Raw genomic sequence first — 18,556 nt, 5'->3', positions numbered from 1 at the left:
TTTCATCAGGTCACTGTTGAGATTGGCGGAATTATCAGTGATAATGGACTCGGGAACTCCGAATCAGCAAACAATACGATCCTTGATAAAGTATACGATGACTTTCTTGGTTACAGCTTTGTAGGATGCAGCCTTTACCCATTTTGTGAAGTAGTCAATGGCCACTAAAATGAACCTGTGCCCATTTGAAGCAGTGGGCTCGATCGGACCGATGACATCTATTCCCCAGGTAGCTAAAAGCCAAGGTGCACTTGTTGTGTTGAGCTCATTGGGTGGTACCCTTACCATGTCTGCGTGTACCTGATATTAGTGGCATTTCTGTACATATCGGATGCAATCCGTCTCCATGGTCATCTAAAAATATCCAGCTCTGAGTATTTTCTTGGCTAGAACAAAACCATTCATATGTGGTCCACAAGTTCCGGCATATACCTCCTCGAGCAGTCTACAAGCCTTATTTGCATCAACACACCTTATCAACCCCAGATCAGGAGTTCTTCTATACATGGTCCCTTCGTTTTGGAAGATGTGATTGGATAGCCTCTGCAACATGCATTTCTAAGTGTGTTTTGCCTGGTCTGGATATTCTCCTCTCGCCAAATATTCCTTGATATCATGGAACCAAGGTTTTCCATACGTTTCCTCTTCAACATAGGCACAGTAAGCCAGTTGATTATGCATCCTTATTGGGACGGGATCAATAATATTCTTGTATGGATGTTGTATTATTGATGACAAAGTGGCCAGTGCGTCTGCGAACTCATTTTGAATTCTGGATACATGTTTGAATTCTACCTTTGTAAATCTTTTCATCAATTTCAGCACATGATGCAAGTATGGTAGTATTTTGGTGTTCTTCATAGCCCATTCTCCTTGAACCTGATGTACCAGAAGATCTGAATCACCAATTAGCAGTAACTCTTGTATATTCACATTGATGGCCAGATTAAGCCCCATGATGCAAACCTCATATTTTGCCATGTTATTGGTGCATGGAAACCTGAGCTTCGCAGATAAAGGGTAGTGTTGACCTATTTCTGATACCAAAACTGCACCAATGCCCACTCCTTTGAAGTTTGCAGCTCCATCGAAGAACATTCTCCAACCGTCATAGACTTCAGCAATGTCTTCTCCTACAAATGATACTTCTTCATCGGGAAAATATATTTTTAAGGGTTCATATTATCCTCCCATAGGATTTTCAGTAAGGTAGTCTGCTAATGCTTGTCCTTTGACTGCCTTCTGAGTTATATAGACGATATCGAACTCACTTAATAGTATATGCTACTTAGCTAACTTCCCGGTTGGCATGGGTTTCTGAAAGATATACTTCAGAGGATCCATCCTGGATATGAGGTACATGGTGTAGGCACAGAAGTAATGCCTCAATTTCTGAGTTGTCCAGGTTAAAGCACAACAAGTGCATTCCAGCATGCAATATCGTGCTTCATAAGGTGTGAACTTCTTACTCAAGTAGTATATAGCTTGCTCCTTTCTTCCTGTCTTGTCATGTTGTCCCAAAACACATCCGAAAGCTCCATCTAATACAGATAGATAGAGTAGCAAAAGTCTCCCAGGTTCTAGCTGGACTAGGACTGGTGGTATGGACAGGTATTCCTTGATTTTGTCAAAAGCCTTATGACAATCTTCGGTCCAACTCATTTCAGCATCTTTCCTCAACATTTTGAAGATGGGTTTGCATATAACTGTGGAATGTGCTATGAAGCGACTGATATGGTTGAGATGTCCCAGGAAGCTCATCACGTCCTTATTGCTCTTTGGTGGTGGTAACTCTTGAATGACTTTAACTTTGGATGGGTCCAACTCGATTTCCCGGCGGCTAACAATGAATCCTAACAGCTTTCCTGCAGGAACCCCGAATGCACATTTTGCGGGGTTCGGTTTTAAATTGTACCTCCTTAACCTATCAAAGAACTTTCTCAAGTATGCTATGTGATCTGCGACCTTCTTGGATTTGATGATGATGTCATCAACATACACCTCTATTTCTTTGTGTATCATATCATGAAAGATAGTTTTCATGGCTCTCCTGTAAGTAGCACCAGCATTCTTTAGACCAAATGGCATCATCTTGTAGCAGTACACCCCCCATGGTATAATGAAAACTGTTTTCTCTGCATCTTCTTCATTCATCCAGATCTGGTGATAACCCGCGATGAAATCTACAAATGATTGGAGTTCATGCTTGGCACAATTGTCAATCAGGATGTGTATATTTGGCAGTAGAAAGTTGTCCTTGAGACTTACTCTGTTTAAGTCTCGGTAGTCAACACATACTTTGACTTTCCCATCTTTCTTCGGAACTGGTACAATGTTGGCTAGTCAGGTTGGGTACTCAATTACCTTGAGGACTTTGGCTTTGATCTCTTAGTAACTTCCTCCTTGATTTCTAGGCTTATGTCTGGTTTGAATTTTTTGGTTTTCTGCTTTACTGGCAGACACATTGATTGGTGGGCAACTTGTGAGCCACTATAGATGTGCTTAGACCGGTCATAGATGTGTAAGAATGCCCTTGCTAAATGTCCTCCTTTGTTCCCTGGCAATTGGTGACTCTCTTTCTCATTTTCCCTTCCAATTCCATCAGACTGTATTTCAGATATTCCAACCTTTCGCTGGATTTAATAGCCCTCTATTTCCACTTATTGATCATTTCCATGTCGGCCTTATGCTGCTCTATATGCTCGGCTTCAGACTCACGAATTCTTTTGCGCAGTTTGTTATACTTCACCTGTGCTTCAGTAACTTCGTCTATGACCCTATTTCCTGGACCAACCCTTGGCTCGAAGATTCCTGCTATGTTATCATCCAACCATGAGGGGTAAAAGACCCACATGATATCGATCCGGCTCAATGGTATCCTTTTCGACGATAATCTTCAAGTGCCACATGTGTTGTTCTTCATTTTTGTATGGGATGGCGTTACCTTGAAAACAGCAATGAAGTGACTCATTTTAGCGACTCGCGGTATGGCCTATCTCCTGCCTTCCTGTCTCATAACCCTAAGGGAAGCATAAGGGTATATTCCCCTTAACCCAATCAGTACCAAGTAGGGAACATCCCTGGATCTGATGGTGAACTCGTCGGTAGGGAACCACTTGAACATCCATTAAACCTGGTCCTCAGTTAAATTGTTGAAAAACTGCACTCATCCTACAACATCCTTAGGCTGAGCAAACATGTCTGGGATATAGGTCATTCTCTTGGGATGATGGAAGGCTATGTGATCATTCCACGACCTTCGTGTGGAAACTCCTAACAGTATTGACCCTTTTGGAAATGCTCTAACAACCAAACCTATAGCAATAAGTTGCAACCCTCGAAGTATTTGCGCCCTTTCTGACATCGCTCCATGGTTTGGTACATGTCTGCGATGATCATAGGGACAATGGTTTATGTCTGCCCTTCGATCCCGTCCATAAAAGTTTTGGCCACCATGGCCGGCCTGATGTGGATTCTATCCCCTTGGATCAGGAACACTAGCATGTCCAAGAAACACATGATGAACACAAAGACCCTACGATGGATCCAACCCAAGGAGGTGATAAAGAATTCATCATTGAAAATATGGTAAGAGCTGTTGTGACCGTATCATTCATAGAGAAAGTCAAAAGGTATGTAGGAGTTTTTCAGGCAGTCCAAGTCATCATCTTTCTTTAACCCCGTCATCTTCAGAAAGCCCCTAGCAGTGCGATTTTCAAGTACCAACAGGCCAAGGCTATCCCAAGGTAACCCAGCGAATCCCCCTATTTCTTCCAAGAAAGGGGTCATTTCTACGTTTCCAAAGTGGAACACAACCCTTTCTTTGTCCCAGAACATGGTGGTAGCCTCGATCAACATTTTATTTGGCTGAAGATCCAACAAAAAAGGCAAATTTCCTAAGACCCTTTTCACATGATTTTGGTCACTTGAAGGAAGATCCCTCCACCAATCTAGCAAAAATGAAGGTATGCTACCGACCACGCCAAACCTGGAGACTTCGTGCCTCATTTTATGCAAAACAAAATATAGTTAGGCCCTTTCCCCCTCCAGGTTTGTCTACTTATACAACAATGATTAGCATATTGACACTTATTTCTCCAAAATTAATGCACATAATCATGGTTGCGTCCATTGGGATTATGGAAGACCCAATGGACTTTTGGGTAAGGCTTGTCTTAAAGGGTTATTATGTAGATAACATATTAACCCGGCTAGGTTTGACCATGATGCATGTACAATTAATCAGAGTAAGATTGCTATAGAAGTCTAGACTAGGACCCTCAAACGGACAACTTGAGGGAGAAAGGCACGGAACCGTCGACTGCACCGTTGATCGACTAGTTTTACCGCAAATATGCCTTTCCGAATTTAAAAGGGTGATATATAGGAAGAGCACAAACACTCATCATGCGTTGCTATAACATTGATTACGCACGAGTGGAATATGATGTTGAGCATAATTTATGCAGCAATAATAATATGTTGTCAAGTATTTCCTTGTTTAAAAATGATAAATGCGGTATTTAAATAATTGAAAGATAGTTACAAAAAAGAAAACAAGGAGACAAGTCAGTTTCAGGAAATAAAAGAAATCGTAAATGATTGAGAAATAAGCAATTAAATCCAAATAAAGGAGAAAGGAAAAAGGTGCACATGTATTAACAAAATAAAGCATGCTTAAGACTAATTCACAAAAATAAATTCGTTACGGTAAGAGCCTAAAATATCCCCAGCAGAGTTGCCATGCTGTCGCGCCCCCTTTTTCCTCGCGGATTCGGGTTTCGATATTTATTGGGAACATCTCATTTCCTTTTGAGAATTGGGTGTTTGAATGTGAAGAGTCGCCACCCAACAGATTTAAGGTGCGTTAGGGCACCTAAAGTAAGTAACTCATAAAATTGGTTTGCATTACCAGAGTCTTAGGTAAGGGCTCGAAATAACCTTGAGGGGAAGGTGTTAGGCACCCATCGTGGTCCACAATGGTGGGTCACGGTCGAACTCAAATTATGTGAATTAGTCTTATAAACAGATAAAGCAAATTAAACAAATTGGTATTACATTTAAAATAAAGGGTGAAAGGGGTCCTAGGTTTTTTAGCCTACAGGATCACATATGTACAATACCCGATAAACCTTCCTCAACTAGAGGGGTTATACGTGGCATTAGCGCATAGGTCATCATATCTTTTTACTACATAATTACCCTCTCCTTAGTGGTTATATAAGCGATTTTAATTAAACGAACTCTATGCGTGCATTACCCGTCCCTTCCTTATGGCCCTGGAGGTATTTAGGACCTCTAATTTAAGCAGTTCTAGACTTTCCTAAGGTACTTAAAGGAGAAGAATCTAGGCAACAAGTAAGAACAAATAAGACATTCACATAAAGACAATTAAGGGCTCACTTTTACCTCCTCACATAAGCAGATAATAGCACGTCTCAAACAATAGGATTTCAGATATCTCAAAGGATCCTAGAGCAGAATATCTAGGTGAGCATGACAAACAAAATATGCAACATTGTGTTAGAGAGAGGCGATAAAGACCTAATCAGTTTGCCTATTGATTTTAGGGCTTGCTGAATCTAAACCATTCATAAATAACAAAAGCATAATTTTACAGTTTGTAGGATTTTAGTCGCCCCACAGGCTTTCCTAGGCGTGTAATAGTGATGTTCTATGAACATGGTATCTGGAAGGATGTTTGGATCCTATAGGCATGCTGTCTAGGTGTAATGACTGATTTTAGGCTTGTAGACACTAGTAGCTAAATGCAGAAATTGGTTTTGAAATCCTATAGGTATAATATCTAAATGCAGAAATTAGTTTAAGAACCTTATGGACATGCAGAACACTGATTTAAACTTTGTCGACATGTGAAAACTGATTTTAAACTTACAGGCATAGTGTCTAAAGTGCAAGATTGATTTTTAAACCCTATAAGCATGGTATCTAGAATGCAGGACTGATTCATAGACATGGTATCGCAGCAAACTTACAGGTATGGTATCTAGATTGCAAGATTGATTTTTAAACCCTATAGACATGGCATCTAAATCGACAAACATTGCGATAACCTATAAGCATGGTATCTAAATAACAGACATTGCAATAATCTATGGGCATGATATATAATGCAAGTAAATAATTATAATAAACTTAAGGACATGATTTCTACCCAATTTCCCCACAAAAATTATATAAGAATCCCTCTCTTTTTTACTAATTTCCCCAATATTTATTTACAAGAACTATTATTACAGACCATATGAATTATAGAAGGAAAAACTATGCTATAGGGAGCTTAAATATAGACCCAAAGGATAAACCTGGCAAACCAGGCCTTCAACCAGTCCAAAAATGCCATAACCTCATAGTGCACCCAATGGTATCATGGTGTGTCAAAGTTCCCAAGGGCCTCAGGGACCCCGGGCAATGCTCACACCAGAAAACTTTCAAAGTAACCCTTTCTGAGCATGTTTGGAAAGCCAACTCCAGTGTGTCAAAGTTCAGAGGAGTCTCATAGACTCCTAAGCAATGCTCATACTAGAGTGGCAAGGCCCTAGGTATTCTAAGAATAGGAGTTGAAAACATGAGATAGTTTTTAAGAAAATAGTTTTGGATTCTCAGGAAGTAAGGAGCAAATATGGTCATTCAATCATTGTAACTCAAACAAAAGTCCCAGCAGTCAAATAGTATACAGAAACATGGTAACTTAGAGTTTCAACTTAGTTTATTAACTGTCATTAGGTGAGTATACAGTCACATACAGAGGGATAGTAGGACTGGGGAGCCATATTGTGAGAGGTGAACATTTTAAGAGCATGCTAGTGGAGAATTAAACATAGGTCCAGTTTAGACATGAGCAAGTATACAGACTTGCTGAAAGCAGAAGCACATAGGTCTGGCTAAAACAGGAGTAAACAAGTTGAAAACATGACACATAGGTTCAATCAAACAGAAGTATACATGCTATTGCAGCACATATAGGTTGAAAAATAGTATACATGCTTATTGCAGTAAACACATAGGTTTGCTTAAGCAAAAGAAGGCATGTTGATTATAAGTAAATATACAAGTCAAATTGAATAGCAGTAAGCATAGAGTCTAGTGAACATGCTGAATGGGAACAAGAATCATGAAGCACAGGATCTAATGAGATAAGTAGAGATGCCAATAACATGACACATAGTTGAATTAAATAACACTAGATATGCTGAAATGGGGAAAACATACAGGTTCAGAAGAAAGACATGTTGATTGTGAGAAAAATATATAGGTTCAATTAAATGGCAATAGTGAGAGCATACCAGATAAAGAAGCAGAAATAGAAGGTAAAGTAGGCAGGATTCATCAGCCTAGCCTTGGCTTTCAGCTGGCTAGACAAGCAATGAATACAAATAGCAGAGAGAGAGAGAGAGAGTTAAGAGAAAGCTTTTTTTGTGTGTGTGTGTTTGAACTATTTATCCTTGTTTAAAGAAGTCATAATGAGAGTTTATATAGCACTTAGTAAGGTAGGACAAATAAGGTAAAGAATAAATCAGAGTTCATAAAATAGGGTAATCAAATAAGTCAATCAGTTAATTGGGGACTTAACTCGATCAATTCCCACAGACGAATCCAGAAAGGACCTCTTTAAATTGGGGAGCATCCCTTAACGAGTCAGATTGGGATTCAAATAAGGTAAACAAATCAATCATATATGCATAAGGTATGAAAATCAATTAATCAATCAATCAGAGTCAAACACAAATCAATTAATAGGACAGGATCACAGAAGTATCACTTGAATTAAGGAGAATCTCATACAGAATTAATTAACAGACAGGACTGAAGTTTAATAAGGTAAGGAATTCAGTTATAATAATCAAGCCTAGAAATCAGGCCAATAACATAATTAAGGAAAGTATTACTAACTTCGAATCATATATATAAGGAAGAACAGGTAAAAATCTTTCAGAGAGATACTAGTTTAAAAAGAATACGATTCCAAATCCTAATTAGGCAAATAACTCAATAAACTACTTCAGTTGACAGAGCTAAAGCAAACGATCAAGAAAAGTGAGATAAATAGTCGAGTATTTGAGAACCCTAAGCATATCGAAACATAGAGATGACACTCAAGCAAAGAAATCAGTCTTACAGTAAAGAAGAAAGCCAAAATTGCTTCAAAACCTTTTTTGCAAAAAATCATATTAGGAATCAAAACCCTAGCTTTAGGGAAAAGTTAAATCGGTAGATAATGATAGTAAAAACGGAAGAAACTTAAAGGGAAAGTATTAAACAAACTCAAAACACTTCATATCTAAAAAGATCTGAACTGATTTAGCCAAACCAGCTAGGTTTGTACAAAAATAAATAGAGGTGAGAAAAGGTCTAGTTTTAAATAGGAGATTTGAAGCCATGAAAACACAAAAAATGATAATACTCACAGACATGGGGTAAATACAAATGGATTAATCGAGAACATGAGGGGTTTGGACCAAATCTGGCTCAAGCCTCTTGAAATTATTCCCAAGCAACCAGTAGAGGTAGGAGGCCAGATAAGGCCGGGAATCGACGAAGAAACCCATAGATCGGATGATTTTCGATGGCGGGGGGGCTAGGGTTTGAGAGGCTTCAGAGAGAACAGAGAAGAAGAGGAATTTAGGGGCGGCGGGTTGTAACAAAATGACTAGGGTTTGGGGGTTAGGGATAATTTAAAAAGGAAGTATAATCCTGGACCGTTGATCTCTGAGATCAACGGCTAGGATTTGGTCTGGGTCGGGTGGGTTTTAAAGAAACGGGTATGGTCTGGTTAATTGGGCTGGGGGTTTTAATTTGAATTGGGCTTGGAGGGTCCGAATTTGAACTTAATAAAAAGGGCTATTTGTTAAATACCTAATTAGTTAATAAAATAATTTATAAAAATAGCTAATTAAATGATAAAAATAATTTTTATGCATGAAGATGATTTAAAATAATTACTTAACTTTATAAAAATATAAAAAGTCATTTTTGTGCATATAAAGTAGTTATGCATATGTATGGGCCATTATTGCAAAATATGCACTTATATTCTTAAAAATGCAAATGTAATTGTAAAAGGTGCAATTAAAATATTTGAACACTCATATGAGCATAAATGATGAATTTAGATGACTAAATCATTGTAAAGTAATATGTGGGATAATTATTGAATATTTATATAATTAAAAATGCAGGAATAAATTGATTTAGGGCATTCATAAATTATATAACAACAACAACAACAACAACCCAGTATAATCCCATTTAGTGGGGTTTGGGGAGGGTAGTGTGTACGCAGACCTTACCCCTACCCTGGGGTAGAAAGGCTGTTTCCAAATAGACCCCCGACATCCTTCCCTCCAATAACTTCCCCTCTTGCTCTTGGGGAGACTCGAACTCACAACCTCTTGGTTGGAAGTGGAGGTTGCTTACCATCAGAGCAACTCCTCTTGTCATAAATTATAGAAAATTATAAAAACACTTGTGCATGTTTGTAAATGCATGTACAATATTTTGAAAGTGTTTATGCATATTTAAAAATATATGAGGGGAAAATTGGGTATCAACAACTTCAACAACCGAGATATAATCGATTAGGAATGGCCCTATGTGTATAATGACCCGACTAGTCATTTTGAGCTTTAGGGTTCCGTTCAATGACTCGAGGTCTTGAGTGGCTTTATATTGTGTAATATGACTTGCTTGTATGGTCGGATTCGATTTTAGGATGTTTTGGGATTTATTTAGATGAGTGATTCTCATTTTAGAAGCTTAAGTTGGAAATATTGACTAATGTTTGACTTTTGTATGAACGACCCTAGAACGATATTTTGATGACTCTGGTAGGTTCGTATCGTAATTTTGGACTTGGGCGTATGTCCAGAATTGAATTCGGAGGTCCCTAGGTTAATTTGATTTGTTTTGTCGAAAGTTGGCAATTTAAAGGCTTAAAATTTTGATAAGTTTTACCATAGGTTGATTTCATGGCTATCGAGTTCGTATTTTGGTTTAAGGACTTGGAATATGTACGTTTCGTTATTTGGAACTTGTCTGCAAAGTTTGGCATCATTGCGAGTTCATTTGATAGGAATCAGACGTGCGGTTGTATTTTTAGAAGTTCTTGAGTTTCATATAAATTTCATGCATTTTGGAGGTCTAATTCATGGTTTCAGATGTTATTTTGATGGTTTGATCATAAGTTCTTGGAGCCCCAAGGGCTCGAGTGAGTTTCGGTGTGTTTGAAGAGTTTTAGTTTTTGCTTGTGTTTGCATAGGTGCTGCAGATCTCACAAATGCGAGATTTTATTTGCATTTGCGACCTCCTCATTTACGAGGAGGGAGCCACATTTACGAAGATAACTGTAGTCTATTAGGCTTGCTGTAATGACCCGGTCGGTCATTTTGAGTATTATAGCCTCGTTTCCCTATTTATTGCTTATTCTGCGGTCATTCTTTGTTATGTGACTTACTGGGGTGGTTGGTTTGGTTCAGGAGATGTTTCGAAATGAGTTGGGACACTTAGTCCCAAGGTTGGAAGCCTAAGTTGGAAGAGTTGACCGGATGTTGGCTTATGTGTAAATTACTCCGGAATGGAGTTTTGATGATTCTAATAGCTCCATAGAGTTATCTTGGACTTGGTAGTGTGTCTGAATATTGATTTGGAGGTCCACAGGTGATTTTGGCTTGAATTGGAAGTATGGAAAATAGAAGTTTGGAATGTTGAGAAGTTTGACCGAGAGTTGACTTTGTGGTCAGTGGGCTCGGATTTTGGTTCCGAAAGTTGGAATAGGTTTGTTGTGTCATTTATGACCTGTGCAAAATTTGGGCTCAATCGGAGTTGATTTGATAGATTTTGGCATTGATTGTAGAAGTTGAAAATTCATTAGTTTAAATAAGCTTGAATTAGTGTGCGATTTGTGTTTTTGATGTTATTTTATTTGATTTGAGCCCTCGAGTTCATCCTATCTTGTTCATTAGTTTCAGGCCACTCCTTTTGATGTTGTTTGATGTGTATTTAATAGCAGTTGTAGAACCTTAAAGAAACAAAGGCTAAGTGGGTTGAGCTTCATGATATTGTGACTACTGTTGCCGAACATGAGTCAGCCTTCATGGAATAAGTTAATAACTTGGAGGCTAGCTTGCATTCCAAAACCGATGAGGCCAATGTTGCCTAGGAGAGGAGGGACAAAATGGAAGAGAGAATCAAGAGAGTCATCGAGCAGAACCGACTTCACTCAACCACGAACGTTGAGCTTGATTCCAAAATCAGTGCAATGAAGGCTTAAAATGAAGAGCTCCAAGCCAAAATTGATAAGCTTCGAGAAAAACTCCAGGACCAAGAAGATCCCTCGTCTTCGAGAAAACCTATGCCATGTATCATATGAAGAGGAAGACTTTGGTGGTGGCCAAAGAAGGTGTCACGACCCAAGTTCGCCCTCCGTGAACTGTCGTGACGGTACCTAGTCTCTACGACTAGGTAAGCCTAACAATTTGTGAAAAAGAGAATGAAAGATAAAACTAGCCAAAAATTGCGGATAAAACATAATAAAACGTTTAAGATGCCGCTCGGCATACACAAATATAAACTCTAACTGAAACAACTCACAAAACCGGGAATCTCATGAATGCACAAGCTGTTGAATAACTACAAGTGTTCTAACTCCAGAATGTCTAAACAAAAGTAAATACAGGAGAGCTAAAGCTAGAGGGGAGAATAGATAGGGACTCCTCGATCTATGGACGTGGCAAATATACCTCGAAGTCTCTGAAAATCGCCTCGCCTCACTGATGGTATGGCTAAGCCGAAGAACCTGGATCTACGCAAGAAAAACATGTGCAGGAAAGGGAATGAGTACACCACAGCGGTACTCACTAAGTGCAAAGCCTAACCTCGATCGAGTAGTGACGAGGAAGGTTAGGGCCCTACTGATTATAGATGAAAAACTAGGTAAAACATTATAGAATACGACAATATAATTAAAATGCTAACAGTCTTCAACGAATAAAATCACAGAGAGAATCTAACTCAGTACACAGAAATAGCAACAAGGGATCTCCCGGGATATCGTCCCGTTGTCCCAAATGTAAATGTCTAGAGGATCTCTCGGGATATCATCCTGTAGTCCAAATCATAAATGTGCAAGGGAAACTCCCGTAATACCAATCCATAGTCCCAAAGTAAATATCCAGTACATGGGATCTACTAGAAGTTGTCTCGTAGTCCCAAATATAAATGTGCAGGGGGATCTACCGAAATACCGATCCGTAGTCCCAAAGTAAACATGTAGGGGGATCTCCCGGGATATCATCCCGTAGTCCAAAGTAAATCACACAACAATCTCAGAAGAATTTACAGTTCTATTCCAGAATTTAAGCAGGAAATTCTACTCTAACATGCTGCACGGAGTACAAGTAGGCAATTAAAGCAGGTAAGACAGTTAAATCACATAAGCATGCATTTTCTAAACTAAGCAAGAGGCTTCAAATACAAATATTTCTCAATTACAAGAAAACATAGGTATTAATTAATGAAAACGGGATTTCAACAGTTAACACATGTACGCACTCGTCACCTCACATACACGGTACTCGCATAACACAATACCAAATCCTAAGGGGAGTTCCCCCCCCCCAAGGTTAGACAAGCCACTTACCTCGAACCAACTCAATCAACTCAAAATCACGTTCTTTCCACGAGTCCCGACTCCAAATGGCCCAAATCCAATGTTTCTTCTTCAAAACCCCTCGAGAAATTGCCCTCAACCGAGCTCCAAATCATTTTTCGAAGTTTTGAGTTCAAACCCTCGTTTTCCCCTTTTCTGACCAGCAAGAACTGTTTCCGCAACCATGGGACCGCACCTACGGACCTGCTTCTGCGGCAAATGGACCGCACCTGTGATTTTTCATTAAACAGACCGAATTCGCACCTGCGACCTCTTACCCGCAGATGCGGTGCCACTTCTGCGATACCTTGGCCACATCTGCGACCAATTTCAACATTGCCTCAGACCGCACCTGTGTTCCTTATAACTCTTCTGTGGTGCCGCACCTGCGGTCCTACACATGCAGGTGCGGTTATGATAGGTTCAGCCAACTTCAAATTTTTCTAAGTCCAATTCAACTTCCGTTAAGCACTCGAAACCCACCCGAGGCCCCCGGGACCTCGACCAAACATGCCAACAAGCCACATAATAGTATTCAAACTTGTACCAACCCTCGGAACACTCAAAACAATGCTGGAACACCAAATCATCCTCGGATTCAAGCTTAAGGATTCCAAAACTTCCAAATTCCACTTTCGATCAAAAAGTCTATCAAACCTCGTCCGAATGATCTGAAATTTTGCACACACGTCACATTCAACACTACGAAGCTACTCCAACTATCGAAATCGGATTTTGACCCCGATATCAAAATTTCAATATCGAACCACCAACTTTAAAAATTTAACTTTCGGCATTTCAAGCCTAAATAAACTACGGACCTCCAAAACACAATTCGGACACGTCCCTAAGCCCGAAATCACCCAACAGAGCTAACTGAACCAGCAGAATTCCATCTCGAGGTCATCTTCATACTGTTCCAACTACGGTCCAAATTCTAAAGCTTAGGCTCTCATTGAGGGACTAAGTGTCCCAAAACACTCCAAAACACAAACTGAATCCCCTCGGTGATTCAAAATAGCAGAAACAAACTCGGGGAAAGCAGTTAATAGGGGATCGGGGCGTTAATTCTTAAAACAACCGGCTGGGTCGTTCATCTTCCCCCTCTTAAAACATTCATTCGTCCTCGAACGAGCATAGAGACATACCTGAAGTAGTGAAAAGATGAGGGTAACGGCTGCGCATATACTGCTCGGTCTCCCAAGTCGTCGCCTTGATCGGCTGAACTCCTACCAAGTTGGGAGGTAAGGCAAGCTCATAAGCAACCTCCCTAACACGTCGCAATATCTCAAAAGGACCAATAAACCTCAAACTCAATTTCCCTTTCTTCCTAAATCTCATAACGCCCTTTATAGGCGACACTCGAAGCAAGACCTGCTCTCCAACCATATAGGAAACATCATGAACCTTCCAGTCCGAGTAACTCTTCTGTATGGACTGGGCTATGGGAAGTCTATCTTGAATCACCTTAACCTTCTCCAAGGCATCTTGAACCAAGTCTGTGCCCAAAAATCTAGCCTCACCTGGCTCGAACCACTCCACCGAGGATCTATACCGCCAACCATACAAGGCCCCATATGGTGCCATCTGAATGCTGGACTAATACCTGTTGTTGTAGGCAAACTCTGCCAGTGACAAGTACTGATCCCAAGAACCTCCATATTCCATCACACACGCACAGAGCATATCCTTAAGAATCTGAATGGCGCGCTTGGATTGTCCGTCCATCTGGGGGTGAAATGTTGTGCTCAACTCCACCCGAGTAACCAACTCATGTTGTACGACCCTCCAGAACCGTGATGTGGACTGAGTACCTCTGTCTAAAATGATGAAAACTGGAATACCATGCAAACGAACAATCTCCCGGATATAAATCTCTGCCAACGCTCCAAAGAATAGATAATACACACATGAATAAAGTGCACGGATTTGGTCAGTCGATCCACGATCACCCAAATGGCATCAAACTTCTTCAAAGTCCATGGGGGTCCAACTACGAATTCCATGGTGATCCGCTCCCAGTTCCACTCCGGAATCTCTATATGCTGAAGCAACCCACCCGCTCTCTGGTGCTCATACTTTACCTGCTAACAATTGAGGCACCGAGCTACAAACCCAACTATATCCTTCTTCATCTACCTTCACCAATAGTGCTTCCTCAAATCCTGGTACATCTTCGCGGCACCCGGATGGATGGAATATCGCAAACTATGGGCCTCCTCTAGAATCAACTCCCGAAGCCCATCAACATTGGGTACACATACCCGACCCGGCATCACCATGCAGAACCTTGTCCTTGAGGACGAGCAAATGAGGGTCATCATACTGACGCTCCCTGATACGATCAAATAAGTAAGACCGAGAGATCACGCAAGCTAGAACCCGACTGGGCTCCGAAAGATCCAATCTCACAAACTGGCGGGCTAAGGCCTGAACATCCATCGCCGTGGGCCTCTCCGTTGTTGGTAAGTAAGCCAAACTCCCCAAACTCTCTACCCGGCAACTCAAAGCATCGGCCACCATATTGGCCTTGCCCGGGTGATACAATATAGTGATATCATAGTCCTTCAGTAGCTCTAACCACCTCCTCTGGCGCAAATTAAAATCCTTCTACTTGAACAGATGTTGCAAACCCCGGCGATCAGTATAGATCTCATAAGGAACACCGTACCAATAATGATGCCGGATCTTCAAGGCGTGAACAATAGTAGCTAACTCGAGATCATGGACAGGATAATTCTTCTCATGTGCCTTCAACTGTCTGGATGGGTATGTAATCACCCTATCGTCCTGCATCAATCACTCCAAGACCAATCCTCGAGGCATCATAATAGACAGTATAGGACCCCGAACCTGTAGGAAATATCAAAAATGGGGCTGTAGTCAAAGCTGTCATGAGCTTTTGGAAGCTCGCCTTACACTTTTTCGTCCACTAGAACGGAGCACCCTTATGGGTCAGCCTGGTCATAGGTGCTTTAATAGATGAAAACCCTTCAACAAATCGATGGTAAAACCCGCCAAGCCAAGAAAACTACAGATCTCTGTAGCTAAGGATGGTTTGGACCAACTCTGCACTACTTCCACTTTTTTCGGATCCACCTGTATCCCTTCACTCGACACCACTTGACCTAAGAATGCACGAAATCCAACCAAAACTCACATTTCGAGAACTTTACATACAACTTTTTTTCTCTCAATGTCTGAAGCACCGTCCTTAGGTGCTGCTCATGATCTTCTCGATTCCGAGAGTATACTAGAATATCATGAATAAAGACAATGACTAACAAGTCAAGATATGGCTGGAACACACTGTGCATCAAATGCATAAAGGGTGCTGGGGTATTGGTCAACCCGAATGACATAACAAGGTACTCGTAAGGACCATACCGAGTCTAGGAGGCAGTCTTCGGGATATCTGGCTCCAGAATCTTCAACTGATGGTAACCTGAATGTAAGTCAATCTTAAAAAATACTCGTACACCCTGTAACTGGTCAAATAGACCATCAATACGAAGCAAAGGATACCGGTTCTTCATTGTAACTTTGTTCAACTAACGATAATCAATGCACATACGCATAGAACAATCCTTTTTTCTTCACAAACAAGACAAGAGCACCCCAAGGTGATACACTAGGCTGGATAAAACCCTTATCAAGCAATTCCTGTAACTGAATCTCAACTCAGGATGGGCCATATGATACGGAGGAATGGAAATGGGCTGAGTGCCCAGCAACAGAGCAATGCCAAAATCAATATCTCTATCGGGCGGCATGCCCGGAAAGTCAACTGGAAACACATCAGGGAAGTCTCGCACTACTAGGACTAAATCAACTGTAGGGGTATCAATACTGTCATCTCTCACATAAGCTAGATACGCGTCATACCCCTTCTCAACCATTCGTTGAGCCTTAACTCTACTGGGAGTGTGATCTAAAGTACCCCTCTACTCTACTCGCGGTACACCTGGCATAGCCAGCATCACTATTTTAGTGTGACAATCAAGAATAGCATAATGGGGTGACAACCAGTCCATGCCCAAGATAACATCAAAATCTACCATGCTGAGCAATAATAAATCAGTTATGGTCTCAAAACCACTAAGAGTAACCAAACACGACCGATAAATGCGGTCCACAATAAGAGAATCCCCCATAGGAGTAGAAACATAAAAAGGGGAACTCAAAGAATCCCGAGATACGCCCAAATGCGGGGTAAAATAAGAAGACACATAAGAATAAGTGGAGCCTCGATCAAATAGAACCGATGCATCTCCATGACAAACCAGGACAATACCTATGATGACAGAATCAGAGGCGACAGCCTCATTACGGACAGGAGGGGCATAATATATGGCCTGGCCTCCCCCTCTAGGGTAACCTCTACCTCCCCGACCTCCACCTCTAGCTGGCTGAGTAGGTGGGGTAGCAACTGGTGCTGTAACCATAGCCTGGGAACTCTGCAGGGCATGCTACGGCTGAGAAGTCTGTGAAGGTGCACCCCTCCTAAGTCTAGGGCAATCCCTCACCATATGGCGTGTGTCGCTACACTCAAAACAAACTTAGGGAGGGTGTAGTGGTTGTGACTGGCTCGGGCCAGGTCTGCTGGATTGACCACTGAAAGCACCCCGTGCAGGAGGCACACTAGATACTTGAGGTGCATAATAAGGCTCCTGATGTCTAGGAGGAGCTGGAATACCACTGGCTGCTGGAAGAGCTGAATGAACGGGGCGACTCATATAACCCCTACCACGACGAACTGCAGCTGGAGCACGGGCACTAGAGTAATGGCCCGACTCTCGAGACCTCTTGGCCTCCCTCTCCTCTCTATCCCGAGCATGCATACCCTCCACTCTCCTAGTTATTCTCACCACCTGCTAATAAGAAATATCCATCTCTAACTCATGAGCCATGCTAGACCTAATGCTAGGAATGAGCCCCTCAATAAACCGGCGAACCCTCTTACAAACTGTAGCAACCAAGGCTGGTGCATGCCTAGCCAAGTCAGTGAAACGAACAACATACTCTGAAATAGTCATAGTGACTGTTGATACCCAATTTTTTCCTATAATACTTTTTAAGTGCATATATACCTTTAAAATTATGCATTAACATCGAGTGATATTTTTCCATAAATTCTACATTTTTTAAATTAATTTATCCTTGTATTTTATATATATAAATAATTACAAAATTGCATCACAAATGACTTATAGAATTTCATGATTTAATATTGCCATTTATAGTCATATTAAGTTCAAATTATTTTATAAATGGCCAGATTTATACTTTTTTGTTATAATTGCAATAGCTTTCCAATTATAGCCCATGTATATATTATCACATTATTTTAACAGAAAATAGCTCATTGTATTTTCTAAATATGTAGTAATTGTTTTAAAACATTTCTATACATGAAAATTATTTTTTATAATCTGCTATTATTTTATAAAATATTTTTTATAAATTGTTTGGATATTTAAAAAATAGCCCTATTTGATTCCTAATATTTTCCGGATCTAGCCCATCAAACCAGCCCAAATAACCCATTTAAAATCAACTCAAATCCCCTTAGGCCCAAAGCTACACCTGCCGACCCAATTGCCCGTTTAATCGTGGTCGTTGATCATTTTGATCAACGGTACACAAACCCTTTACCATAATTAAACATAAACGACCCCCTCCCAACACTCTCATTTATCACCTCTCACCCATCGTCATCATCTCCCTCTTCTCTCAAACTCTCTCGACCTAACCTTAGTTCTAACAGGCCGTCACCGGCATAAACCTTCTCCTTATGAAGCTTCCATGGCTTCTCCGACCAGTCTTGGCCTTCTACAGGCCATGGCTCTTTGATTTCCTGGATCCTCGAGAAGATCTCAAAGAACCTAG

At 40.7% G+C, this 18,556-nt stretch overlaps 1 protein-coding gene across 1 annotated transcript; it reads right to left on the bottom strand.

Moving 5' to 3' along the window:
* Window positions 1-558: 558 nt before the first annotated feature.
* Window positions 559-1,098, bottom strand: LOC138870907 (uncharacterized). The gene has a single exon (XM_070148749.1). It carries the CDS (start codon window positions 1,096-1,098, stop codon window positions 559-561), a length of 540 nt encoding a protein of 179 aa, XP_070004850.1.
* Between the last annotated feature and the right edge of the window lie 17,458 nt (window positions 1,099-18,556).

This window comes from Nicotiana sylvestris, chromosome 6 (assembly GCF_000393655.2).
Source record: "Nicotiana sylvestris chromosome 6, ASM39365v2, whole genome shotgun sequence".
Classification (NCBI taxonomy): Eukaryota; Viridiplantae; Streptophyta; class Magnoliopsida; order Solanales; family Solanaceae; genus Nicotiana; species Nicotiana sylvestris.
Note: the sequence above shows the minus strand (reverse complement) of the source record. Positions and strands in the feature narration are given on the sequence as shown.

What these genes read in the sequence shown, in the direction of transcription:
- LOC138870907 (XM_070148749.1), bottom strand. Translation starts at nt 1,098, where the DNA reads ATGTTCTTCGATGGAGCTGCAAACTTCAAAGGAGTGGGCATTGGTGCA.